Source organism: Ursus arctos, unplaced genomic scaffold (genome assembly GCF_023065955.2).
Source record: "Ursus arctos isolate Adak ecotype North America unplaced genomic scaffold, UrsArc2.0 scaffold_14, whole genome shotgun sequence".
Taxonomy (NCBI): Eukaryota; Metazoa; Chordata; class Mammalia; order Carnivora; family Ursidae; genus Ursus; species Ursus arctos.
Genome location: NW_026622808.1, coordinates 2,885,587 through 2,898,549, shown reverse-complemented (window position 1 = coordinate 2,898,549; position 12,963 = coordinate 2,885,587). Strand labels below are relative to the sequence as shown.

At 48.9% G+C, this 12,963-nt stretch overlaps 2 protein-coding genes across 27 annotated transcripts in view; one reads left to right on the top strand and one right to left on the bottom strand.

The window, feature by feature from the left end:
* NCOR1 (nuclear receptor corepressor 1) overlaps positions 1-1,877 on the top strand; it is a 154,045-nt gene extending 152,168 nt beyond the window's left edge. For all 26 annotated transcript variants that reach the window (XM_057311292.1, XM_057311290.1, XM_057311285.1 and 23 more), the window contains one exon: positions 822-1,877. In XM_057311292.1, coding sequence (XP_057167275.1) covers positions 822-1,009 — 188 coding nt within the window. In that variant the 3' untranslated portion in view covers positions 1,010-1,877. The remainder of the gene's footprint in view (positions 1-821) is intronic.
* Positions 1,878-3,979: 2,102 nt separating this feature from the next.
* TTC19 (tetratricopeptide repeat domain 19) overlaps positions 3,980-12,963 on the bottom strand; it is a 28,759-nt gene continuing 19,775 nt past the window's right edge. The window contains exons 8-10 of the mRNA XM_026521081.4: positions 7,299-7,453; positions 5,726-5,888; positions 3,980-5,310 (exon numbers count right to left, since the gene is read on the bottom strand). Coding sequence (XP_026376866.1) covers positions 5,177-5,310; positions 5,726-5,888; positions 7,299-7,453 — 452 coding nt within the window. The 3' untranslated portion in view covers positions 3,980-5,176. The remainder of the gene's footprint in view (positions 5,311-5,725; positions 5,889-7,298; positions 7,454-12,963) is intronic.

Sequence of the window (12,963 nt, the reverse complement as noted above, 5' to 3'; positions counted from 1 at the left end):
AAGGGTTTCACAGAATTACAAGCCATTTTTTTAAAGAAGTTAAATACACACGTCAGTGGAAAATAACTGTGCTCTTCCCCTTAATTTATTAGTATATAAATCTCATATGGATATTATATCAGCATAACTGAAGGCCTCTGCTTTATGAAATTCTCACATCACATGTAACGTGTGTACTAGTTTGAAAACCTCTCACCTAAACCAATGATTGTTCTCCCATCACTTTTAGAGAAGGAATTAATTCATGAAACTAACGACTTGGTAAAATGGTACATTTTCCATTTTTAGGGTTTCTTAAGCTGTAAAAGGCTTTCCAGGGACAGTGGAACAATCTAGGTAGTGGCAGAAGGTAGCAGTGGTCTTGGGAGGTTCATATACCCCTCTTCCGGAGCTTGGACCTGTTACATCTGATGGCGCATGTCCTGCAGCCCCCCGGACCTTCGTCCTCTGAGCCTGTACTCCTGCCTTTAACTCTAAGAGTCCAGACGTTCTCGGCGTAGACTCTTAGAGCTTAAAGTGCGGTGGTTGTACTTGGGCTTCTCCATAGAAGCACCCGTTCTAGACCTCACTGGCAGCCCAGCCCCGCGCTTTCGCGTCCGGGCTCAGCCCCGCTAAGCTCGTGCTCGTACTGGGGTCACGCGTCCCTCCTCGAGGCTCCCGGGTGGGTGCCTCCCCATCGGCCACGCTGTGTCACGAAACCTCGGCCCTCCCGCGTCCTTCCGGTTGGCTCCTGGTGCCCCAGGGCCGTCTCGGTAGCGTCATCGTGTCCTGCCCCGTCCCGGGAGGTGCTGGGGCAGTGAACGCGCTTCTCCTTTTGTCAGGCTCGACCCAGTTCCCGTACAACCCGCTGACGATGCGGATGCTCAGCAGCACGCCGCCGACGCCGCTGGCCTGCGCGCCCTCCTCCGTGAACCCCGCGGCGCCGCACGCGCAGAGCCGCCTGTGGGAGCGGGAGCCGGCGCCGCTGCTCTCCGCGCAGTACGAGACGCTGTCCGACAGCGATGACTGACGCGCCCGCCGGGCCGGCCTTGCTTGTCGCGGCGGGTCGCACACCTGTCCTCCTCCGACTGTGCCCAGAGACTTCGGGAGAGCCCGGACCACGGGCGATGAAGAAATGACGGAAATTCATGTGGCCAGTCGCACGGGGGGAGGGGCGGGGGCTGCCTTCGACGCAGGCAGTTCGGTGGATCCTAATAGTGGAGGGTTGAAATGTGGAGCTTTTAAAAAGTGGACAATTCCTGTTCTTACATCTGTTTGTAAAGAAAACCATCATGTCTTTAAATCACTCTTCTGTAAATAGAGGACCTTTTTTGCAGTGTTGCCCCTTGCTGTAGTATCTGGTGTACTTACGTTCAAATCAGCGCATCAACTTCGGGGGTAATTTTAAAAACAACAGACTCCGCACCTATCTTTTTAATCCTCGCCTTCTAAACGACCTCATACAGCCCAGTTACATAATGTTGGCTGTCACGGGCATTGTACTTTTATCCACTTTTGTTTCCTCTAAATTCAGATTTCCGAGGATGTTTCAGATCTTGTGGAAATGTTTAGATTTTTAACACAGACCCTATCATAAAACCTGTACATTACGTTATTAGGGTCAAAGGTAAGAGAAACAAAATTCTGCCATACTGTAAATTTCCAGTGCAGGCTTTAATTTTTTTTCAATTAGTAGCACTGAAAAAATATTACTGCATGGGTATGTTATAGTTCAGTTTTTAAAGTTAAAAAAAGCGGCTTATTTGAGGCATTCCTCACTGTTATGCACACTGGTGACTTAGCCATGCCCCTAAGTATTCCTTTCCTTCTGCATCTGATGCAGCCCAACAGAGCTTTTGTTTTGAAATAAATTTGACTACCCTGTCCATAGCCACATAGATCATGCGTGATTTAAGGCTCTTGATGTTTCAGGTTTCTAAGGAAAAACTAGTATTTTGTCTATAGGTTGCTCGGTATTGGCTGAGTTAGAAGGTAATGAATGTTCGTCTGCTAGCTTCGCTGTGTGCTGTATCCCGAGGCCTCATGGCGAGCGTGCGGTTTGGTTCCTTCCCCTTCGCCACATGCCAGTGCTCCCTTTGACTCCTAGTGGGCAAGGGTTTATTGTTGAATCTTTTCATTTCACTGACTCTCAAGGAGCAAATACTTTAAAAGAGTGAATTTTAAACTAATTATGGTACTAGAATGTCCGTTTCGTCCTTAACAACTGTCGAAGTGTGAGTCTTCTCCCGGACAGCTTGAGCGGGCCACTGCAGCACGCTCCTGCCGCAGGAGGCTGGGGCTGTCTGGGAAGGTGCCACTGACGTCGGGAAGGCGAGAGAGGGCTCTCCGAGTCATTCAGTTAGCACTTTATGAACTAAGTAGATCTAAAGTTTTTAACAAAAGTACTGCAGCCTCTCGAGAAGGCAGGCACGATAACCACTGACCGGGTGCCTCCTTCGTAACGCGCGTTTCACAGGCGCGCCGGAGACCCCCACGTGGCCCTTAGCGCTGGGGCTGATCCCTGTTGTGGTAATAAGGGCTCGGTCGGGCTCAGGGCCTTGCCCACAGTTACGTGAGCGACCAAGGCACGAGTCCATGTTTGTCTGAAGTTCAGGCCTTCACTCCCGGACACTTCAGGTCCTCAAGATGAACTTTGGAGCAGGGGTAGTGACCCGACGCCTTCTACGTTGCAGGTGGGTCCTGCTCTAGCATACGTACACGCCGACTGTTCCCGTGAATGAAAAACAGTAAATGTGCTACAGAAGTTACTATTTGAGATACCGTTAGTAATTTATAGTGTCAACAGACCCAAAAGAGACGACGGTGATATTTTTCTAGGACCCTGAAGGTCCTGAGCTTCTCCAAATCAGAATGGTTTTTGTGAACATGTTGGCTGAGAGCCTAACTTTCTACTTTCGCAGCTCTGCTGGGGGACCCCTCCCGCCCTCCTCCTCACGCTGCGGGCGCGTCACCACTGCACCTGCCACGGCGTGGGGAGGAGAGAACGCAGGACCCTTTCTTAGTGCAGAGCATGGAAAGGACAGAACTCGCACGTGGCTTACCTACGGAGCAAAGCACCTGGGAGGGTGGCCATCCACTGTGATGGGACCGAAATGGCACCGAGAGGGACCGAGGACTGGCGGACGTCGGCTGTAAACCCAGGTGTGGCCCGCTGCAGGCTGAGATTCCAGGGTCCCGAAGCTGCCGCCTCATGCGTGCGAGTTCAGCGCCCCACAACTAGACGAAGGTCTTCCCCGGTACTGTTCGGAGCGCTATGCTGACGGCCAGGTTTCCAGTGCATATTCGTGATGGGAAGTTTCATAATGCTTTAATTTTGGTATGCTGGTTCATTTTTTAAATATTTATGCCCTGAAAACTCTGGTGACATAGCTCAAACATTTCAACTATGCTATTTTTAACAACTCACTTTTGAGTTCAGACCAGTCGGCCAAGGGGTTGGTCCTCCTGCTTCACTCCATTGTTTTACAGCTGTGCAAATGAACTTTCTTGGAAATACCCACAGGAAGAGACGGTCTTTCTGAGAACACCTGCAGTTTTTCCAGCACCGGGACGGGACCATGAGCTGAATCATTGTGGAGGATCAAAAATTCTTAAATAAAACCTGGAGTGACAAACCTAACTTTCAGTAACCCCTGCAACTGTGGAAAGGTAAAAACATTCTCAGTGCAGACGGGGAGTAGTTGACTGGTTGACAAGAATAACTTTTCAGAAACCAACCAACCAATAAATTAAGTCTGGGTTGCACTGAAAATCTGAGTTATATTCTATTTCTCATTAGACCTGAATGAAGGAGCTAGCTGGGTGGTAAGAGATGAGCTTAGAAAGCAGGAAGATATACTTTATATCTGCAAAATATAAAATTCTAGTTTTAGTCTAATCCCTGAGGATTTGGACCTCAAGGTTTCTAATATTTTGTTTTCTTCTTGACTCCAGTAAGTTATTTCTTAGGAGAAATTCAAAGATTCCGGAATACATACAGTGTGGTTGTAGAGGCTCTAGTTTATTATGAAAGGATTCTTCCAGTATGTACACAGGAAACAAAAATATCTGTTTATCATTCCCACTCACACCCCCACCCCCAAAGGCTTACCAACAATAGTGTTCCTTCATGGCACCTACAAAAACTGCCTTTCTCCTAGGCAGACGGCTCTGCACGACTTCGGAGGTCCAGACGCCCATCTGCCTAGCTCGTCTGTACTGTACGCACTCTGAGGCAGCGTGATAAGGCTCTTCCAACACAGTAGTCGATTCATTTACGGTCCTCTGACCAAGTACGTTCTCCCACAAAGAGAACCTCATCGGTCCCCTATCTTACAGATGAGGACACCGAGACCCAAACACAAAAAGCCAGGACTAGGACCCAGACCAGTGATCCTTCCTGGGGAGACTCGACACATTACACTTGCAAGGCCCTACCCTGAGACCGAGGGTTCGGGGGGTGCAGCCTGTGCAGGTGCAGGGACCGCGGCTGCAGGGGAAGTGGAGTGCTCCAACAGCATCGACAAGAGTTCCTAGCATTCATTCCCTTTTCTCCTTTTTCACAGTCGTATGTAACCAGATATAAAAACATACAGTTCACTTTTACTTATAATTAAATGGTATATTTTCAAGGGCCTAATTCCTACTTTAAGACTTCATGCTGGACGCTGGCGCAAACCAAGACAATACTTTTGCTCCACTACGCATCACATCCCACACTGGGCTTCATGAAAGAGAGAAGAAAAATAACTCACCATAATCCCCCTTTGCCGTGAGACAGGTACTCTGATCTGCCCGATACCGATGAAGTGAAAGAGAGGGTAGCGGATCAATGGATGAGAATCTGAGGCGAGAGATGCCTGGCTGACTCAGCACACACCCACCCGAGGGAGACCTGGCCCACTTCCACCCACAGTTACACTGAGACCGGCACGGACGGCACCTCACCACAGGTCACGACTGAGAGCACCTGACCTCTGTCCTTAAGAGTCACAACCAGCCAGGGGTGAAAGCTGTGTGTCCTTTACAAACACAAAGTGGCAGTGTATACAACTTGTCCTTCACCACAGCTACGTTGACAAAACTTGAATATCAAGGAGAAAGGATCTAAGCCATTGATTTGGGTGTCACTGAGACCGGAATAATCGCTGTTGCTGAAAATTCCCTACAACAAAAAGGCATTTAGCGCTTCATAAAATTAAGTTAAAGGTCTGCTTTTCCTTGACAGCTCAGCCAGCTCTTCCCTGATGTGCTGTATAGAAACCTCATCTCTTTTCAGCTCTGCTTGCTTCAGCGCTTCCTGGTAGATCTCTTTTGCTTGTGCATATCGCTCTAAAATAGCCCGGAGAGAAGGGAGAATAAAGAGCAATGTAGGTTTTCCGAGTGATTCTGCCAGACTCCGCCGGGCCAGCACCGGGGCGCGCACGCGGCTCACGCCCTGGGCTCCCGAAGCGCGGCGGCCGCGGCCTCCTCCCCTCCCGCTCCCCCGGCCCGGCCAGCGCCGACACAGCGGGACTCGGGGGTGCCCCCGCAGCCGGGGCTCGAGCTTCCTGCGGCCCGCGGGGCTGGCGCGGCACTACGGAGTCCTGGCAGCCGAGCACAGCGACACTGCAGCCACACGCGCGTCCTCTCCGGGCCCTTCCGCCAGCCTCCTCCGTGCCCTCCCTAGAACCGCCTCACAGGTGCCGACCTCCAGGGACCCCCCCCCCCCCCCCGAGCCCGGCGGTGCCCTTCCGGGGCGCCCTACCTCTGTGCATGAGGATGGCGGCGAGGTTACTGAGCAGCATGTGCAGCTCGGGGTGCTCGATCTGCCGCGCCAGGTCGGACGCCCTCTGCACGTACACGCACGCCTCGTCGAAGCGGCCCTGAGCGTCCAGGGTGGTGGCCAGGTCACTCATCAGCACGATGGTCTATACGCAAGAGAAAGCGGGGCCATTAAAAAACAAAACAGCTATACAGGTCGAACCATCTGGAGTTTGGTCAACCGAATATATGCGTAGGATTTCCTGGTTCCTAGCTTTCCACAGAAGGCGAAGGGCATCAGCCTGTAACAAGCCACGGACGTTTATCATTCACACTGTACCGTAGACAGCATCTGTGTGACTCAGGAAAATAATACAAATCTAGAAACCTGGGAACAGGATATTACTTATTAATCTAATGATCAAGTTAGAAACACACACACACCCACCCACCAGCAAGCAGCAGCTGTAGCAATGCATTTAAGGCTCAGCAATCCCAAGAAGCCAGCCTCCAGCGCCTTCTAATATTCCTACGCGGGACTCCGAGACTCCTCAAGAAGAAGAAATACACGGATTATTGATTTTAGGAAGATTCCCTTTACGGGTCTTGAATGTTAAAACTCCCAAAATCAACATTTTAAAATGGTGAGACTAAGAGCAGCAGACCCACCTCATCCCCTGAAGCCACACTTTAAGCCTCAGTTCTAGGACTTGTGATTTGAATTCCAGATTTGTCGTCGTCTTCCTCCATGATATCCCGTGAAGGGGACTCTGTCACCTAAATCCCTTTCCCGAGGGTCATTCACAGCCCAATACCTTGCCCATCGACCCCAGCCTTGGGACATGTTCAGTCCGGTTAAAATCTGTGTCCTATGCTGGGGGTACCAAGCATCACAGACAAGCGATCCAGTTCTCACCTCTAAGAACTTAATCCGATAAAGGAGAAACACACAGATTTCAGGTCAGCGTGTTCGCTGTTCGAACAGAGAGTTCTGCACGCTGTGGCTAAATTCCATGTCAGTGGTTCTGACTTTTCAATGCAGTCCCCCCCTCCCTTCTTCCCCCTCCCCCCGCTCCCCGTGGCAGTTTACCTGTGGGGGAGGGAGCCAAGAACCTTCACGGGTTAACCTGTTCCTCCTAAGATTCTTACTGAGGCTCAGGATTCCAAAACACTGGGCGTGTACCCTGAGGGCCTGGAAGCACCCAGGGGGCCTGGTTAGACCTACTGTTTGGAAAGGCTGCTCTGTGTAAGCCAATACGCATGCAGGGCGCTCTGGACAGACCCAGTAATTGATGCGGGGTCTCAAACCCTTTCTTAAAAAAAATTTTTTTTTGAAAGTCATCTCTGTGCCCAACGTGGGACTCAAACTCTCGACCTCAAGATCAAGAGTCGCACGCTCTACCAAGCCCGCAGGCGCCCCTCAGATCCTGTCTGAAGCAAGCCGCCGGGGGTGGGCGTGCGGACGGGAAACAGCCGGGACCGTCCGCTGAGATCCGTCCCCAGTGAGTGTGGCACCTCACAGCCGGGAATTCTGAACGCTTTGTTTCCCAGCTCCTCTCTCTGCTCTCCTCCCTTACCTGGGGGTGTCTCTCTCCTAGCATTTCTTCGGAAATCTGCAGAGCTTTCTCGTACATCCTCTGGGCCTGTGACGGCTGCTTGGAGAACAGAAGGTAGCGAGCATAGGTGTCTAAGCACATGCCGAGGAGGAGGTGGGTGCTGGCTTTCTCTTCCACTAAGAAGGAAACAGAGCAGTGCTGGCGTGTAACAGAAGCCCGAGAGAGAGTGAGGCAGAGAAGCGGCCCAGCTGCTTCAGCCGCCCGCTTGTTAGCAAGGCCCACAAACGCGTTCACAGTGCGGGACCCCCAGGGCGTGTCCTGTCTTCGGGAAGTACCTGACCTTCCGCTTTGTTACACGAAGGCGCCGATGCAGGCGCCCTCACGTCCGAGCTGTTCCCGGGCCCCTGGCAGTGTGTGCGGTGGGGGGAGGGGGTGTCCCCGCACCGACGAGCCGTTCTGGACACCAGCAGGCTGTGTGAGAACGCCCTCGATCGTGACACTGTCTACCCAGGTAGCATCGGATGCCACAGGCTGAGGGTTCAGTCCTCCTGGACCGCGCCCCCTTCCTCCATCAGACACCAGTCACGAGCCCCGCGCTTCCCACGGCAGCTGGCGACTGTGTTTCCAGGCCGACCCCCTCCGACGGAGGTGCCAACAGCAAGTCCGGGTTATGACCTGTGCCGCTGACCAGGTGGCTTAAGTCTGAGCTTCCCGGGCCTCCCTCCTTCAGTTACGTTAATTTGCCAGATGAACTCACAGAACTCAGAACATGTCACTTCCTAGGTTACTGTTCATCATAAGAGGATAGAACTCAGGAACAGCCAGATGGAAGAGACACATAGCGCGAGGTACACGGGAAGGGGCGCGAAGCTTCTATGCCCTCTCCAAGAGCACCAGCTGTCCCAGCACCACCACGTATTCGCCAACCCAGAGTCTCTGAGCTCTGTCTGTCTGGGTTTTTATGGAGGCTCCACTACGCAGGTGCGACTGGTTAAACCTACGCCCCCCTCCCAAGGTCAGGGGTGGGACTGAATGCTCACCTACCCTCTGATTACAGGGCCCGAAGTCTCCTCATGAGCATACCAAAGGACACCCTGATCACTCTGAACACTAGAAAGTCCGCGGGCTTAGGGAGCTCTGAGCCAGGAACTGGGGACAAAGCCCGAGCACACATCAGAAAGAGATGTGGTCATCTGAAGGGCCATATCTTAAAATCACAATATTGCAATATCCAATTAAATGACAAAGTTTTCCTCACGTTTTTCTTTTAAAGATTTTATTTTTTTAAAGTAACGTCTACACCCACCGTGGGGCTTGGAATCCCAGGGCCGGACCAAGAGCGGCCCGCTCTCCCAACTGAGCCCGCCGGGCGCCCCGCTTCCCCCACACTTTAAGTAAGAGCCTGCGCGTCAAGGGACGGAGCACTATTTCTTAGGTCGAAACTGTAGTTAGTAGAAACAGGTAAAGGTAAATTCCAAGAATGAGTTAACAACAAAGAAAGTATAGGGCAAATCAAAGTTTTCAGGTGCAAAAAGGGCATGCGCGGCAAGGAGCCAGAGCACACTCAGAATCCTGAGCCAGAAAGTCACAAAGCGACTGAAAGAACAGTCCACCTGTGTCTTGAAGAGGAAAGGCTGCAATGATACGGCAGCTCCGGAACCAGTGACAGTACTGACGACACAACGTCGGGAGAGGAACGAACTTCAAACACCTGGCGCCACAGGAACAGAACACGCAGACCCCGAGCACAGACACCGGCCACGAGGCGCACAAGCCCCAGGAGCGATGACCCGAGGGCCGCGGACACGGGGACGACCTAGCTAGAGTGCGGGCAAACGCCACAGAAAGGTTCCCCTCCGAGAAGCTACTAAGCGAACGAGGGCACACGCACCGATGACGTGCGGTCGGGCTTACGAGCAGCGAACTCGCGTGGAACACCGCTCCTTCCCTGCCTCACAGGTTCCGGAGACTTAAAGACGACCACGGAACCAAACAGCAGGATGAGCAATTACTGAAGAGAGAGGCTAAACAGGCCCGTGAACTCGGGGTGGACAAGACAGCTGCTGACATGTGATCAGAGGGTGAAAGTTAAGAGACAGCGCAAAGCAGAAATCTGAAGTTACTTGCTTTGACCTAATCATATACAAAAAGTATATATTCCTCTTCGTAAAATCAAACTAGGGATAGTTTTAAATAGATCGCCTTACAAACACACTTTCAAAAACCATAAATAAAAGTTATTTGCGTAAATATCTAGAGTATATTCGGGTGTCCGGATAAATACAGAAAAGCCAACAGAAGACGGCCCCGGCTACCTACCACAGGTAAAGATCCCGTATTTCTCTACCAGGAAGAAACGCTGAAACCAAATATCTATGAGCAAAAGCTTATATAATTGAGGGGCTGTGAACAGTACTGTGAGATAATCTAACGAAAAAAGGCAGTTGAAAATGAGAAGAATGAGACAAATCTCTGTGTCCTCAAGTACAAACAAAAGTCCAAGAAGATAAGTAATTTGTTACAGAAGACTCTGAACTAAAACACACGTTCTTTGAGAATATTTAAAGACAAAACCTGTTCGTCATAACCCCAAAATACCATAAAACAATGTATAATTATTCCAATTCTAAAAATTCTATGCTTCAGAAATGACTGCCAACTCCTATTCCTGGGATTTCTATTAATTCTCTTTAAATATTGCTAGATTTTTAAAAAGTCCTTTTTATATTTTTCAATTAGGAAGTACAATAAAATGACAGGTAATTCCAGTGGAAAAATCATCACTACTGTTATCAACAACGGAAATTAACCAGAATGGAAAAAAAGATAAAGATTTTTAGAAATGATTACTGAGGTAAGATTTTAGCTGTAATATTTTTTCATTGTGAAGAAAAATGCATTTCAAATTCATATCACACTCTGTAATACGAAAAATGAAAATAATTTTTGGAGAATCTACTTCTCTAAAAACAAGACTAAGGGAGAAACAAAATGGCTCTGCAACAACACCTTTAGCAGACCGCCAAATTAAGAGAAAATGTCACAGCTTTAATGAAGTACCGAAAGAGTTCCTTTTCTAAGCAGTAACATTTAAAATAGTTTCTTGAAATATTACTATAAAAACTGCTAGAAATTAGACACGAACAAATCAGATAGCCAGTAACAGCTGAGAAATACACTGGGATGGTTCAGACAGAGCCTCCCTCAAAGGATCATTTGAATCCGAGAGGGAGGTCGTATTTATTTCTTCGAACTTAGATAAGTAATTCTTTTTCACAATGATTTCTAACCGGAGAAAAAGAGAAGCCACCTCAAATCTGCCCATGAAACAAACAAGACTCAGCGCAGAAATTTTTACTCAAAATATTAGCAAATGGCATTGGTCAAATGCACTAAGGAAAGGACCACGCAGCATTTGTTCCAGGAACGTGAGAATGGATCAGTGTATTTAATGTATCAATTTATCAAACACAGAGTTACATGGACGCAGACTAAAAAGGAATGTGATAAGATACTGGTTCTGAACAAGGCTTTGGTTCCACTAATGATGACCGATCATCTGAAAACCCTTCTGCTTCGAAAGTGAGATCAATTCTGTCCTTTTACACGCACAGCTGAGCTCCCGAGAGAAGGAAATCCCAAGGGCCAAACAACAGGAGTAAGAAACCCAGAGCAGAAAGCGTGGGACCTGCCACGAGAGCCCAGTTTGCGTTGGTCTTGTGGGGGTGGCCTGAGCGGCTCTGTACTCCAGAACTGAGTTCTTCACCTTCTGCCAACCAGAGAATCCGATCTGAAGCCCCTTGCATAAAACCAGATGCCCGTCATAGGCATCGCGCGCCCCTCCCCAGACCCTGTCCCCACCGGGGACCCCGAGGAGCTTGCACGGGCTAGCCCGGGATCTAGGGGGAAAAGGACAACCACGGAAATCTATGTCACGGGCCTGAGCCGCGTGGAGCTTGACGTCTACATTCGGCATCCACTGCGGCTTGGACCTGAGTGCCTGGAGTAAACAAAACCACTCCAGAGTCTCATCTTCCAGGTAAGACTCTGCTGGGCTTTTAGATCAATTTATCGTCCAAACGTGGTAAGCATGGACATTCACAATAAATGAGAACCAGCAGACAATAAAAAAGGAGCCTCGCCCTCAAAAGACGTTTAGATAATCGACTAATCCAAGACTATGAACGAAGCAGGTTCTGAATAATCACTTACACGGCCAGTATGATCCATCTGAGAGCCTTGCACGGGTTCCTCCTTTGCCTAGAATTTTCTTTAGAGACTGCCGCTTGGCTTATCCCCTCCCATTCCTCAGGTTTCTTACCAACGAGGCCTTCCCTGACCCCTCCTATACAACGACGTACAGCCCCTACACGTGCCCCGTACGCACGTTCCCTCACATACATGTCTCCGAAGCACTTAATCATCCTTGGATACTATCGTTTGCTGGAGAGCGTGTGTGTGTTTTTCCTCCACTAGAAACTGAGCTCCAGGAGGCAGCAAATTCCTTTTATTTACAGCTGTCTCTCCATGTCTAGTAACATGCATGGCACGTGACAAGCATTTAAAAAATATTTCTTGGAGGACTGGTTGAGTGGATGAACAAATAAGAAAATTAAAAACATAAAGGTACAGAACTAAAGATGGAAAAGAAATAATTAAACCAAAAATTAATTTTAATTACAGAATTCAACAACACTGGTGCTCCACGATTCTATGAAAACTCAACAACAGATGTCATCACAGATCTGTAAGAAAAGGATGATTAATAAAATAGTCCTGAGCTATAACCCTGTCGATGAAGGAGGAAAAATTCTCTCATGACTTCAATTCACATTAAAAATTCTAGGTAAAGACTAAATGTAAAAAAGCCTAATATTTAGAAAAGACTATCTTTCTGACCTTAGAACAAAGAAGTATTTTTTTCAACAAGACACAAAAGGCACGGACTATAAAGGAAAATATCAAAAGATTCGACTACATTCAATTTTTAATCTCTGCATGTGAAATGCCCCCAAGTGAAAAGACAGGGACACAAAAAGATACGTAACCTACAAAATATAAATTTTTATATTTTGTTCAAATACATAAAGAACTCTTATAAATCATTAAGAAAAAGACAACCCTTCAAAAGAAAATAAGCAAAGGATATAAAGAGACCATTTTCAGAGCAGGAAATCCACATGGTCAGTACGTGTACGAGAAGATAGTCTGTATCTCACTAGCATCAGAAAAAACACTGAAACCCCATGAGATTCCATCTCACACCCACCAGATCATCAAAAAACAAAGTCCAACAACAACGAAGGTACAGAGCAACAACACAAACACACTGCTAGTGAAAATGTTAACCGGTAAAACCACACCGATACGCAACTTGGGAATACCTAGTGTACGCACGGCAGCACTCCCGCACACAGGGACATTCCCTGCGGAGTAGCTCACGTGTCTGCACAGAGACACCGGTCCGAGAGCGTTCAAGGAGCTCTTATTTTCCATAGTAAAACAGGAAGAACCTTCACGTCCATCTACAGGAGACCTGTAGTGCCTTCATTCAGGGGGATCCTAGACCACAGCTGCGGGGAATGGAGCCATCAGGGCCACCACGAGCCTGTGTCACTCTTTACCCTCACCCCCTACCACAGTGGACCAATTAGAGGGAATCACCTCTTCTAGACAATGCAACCCA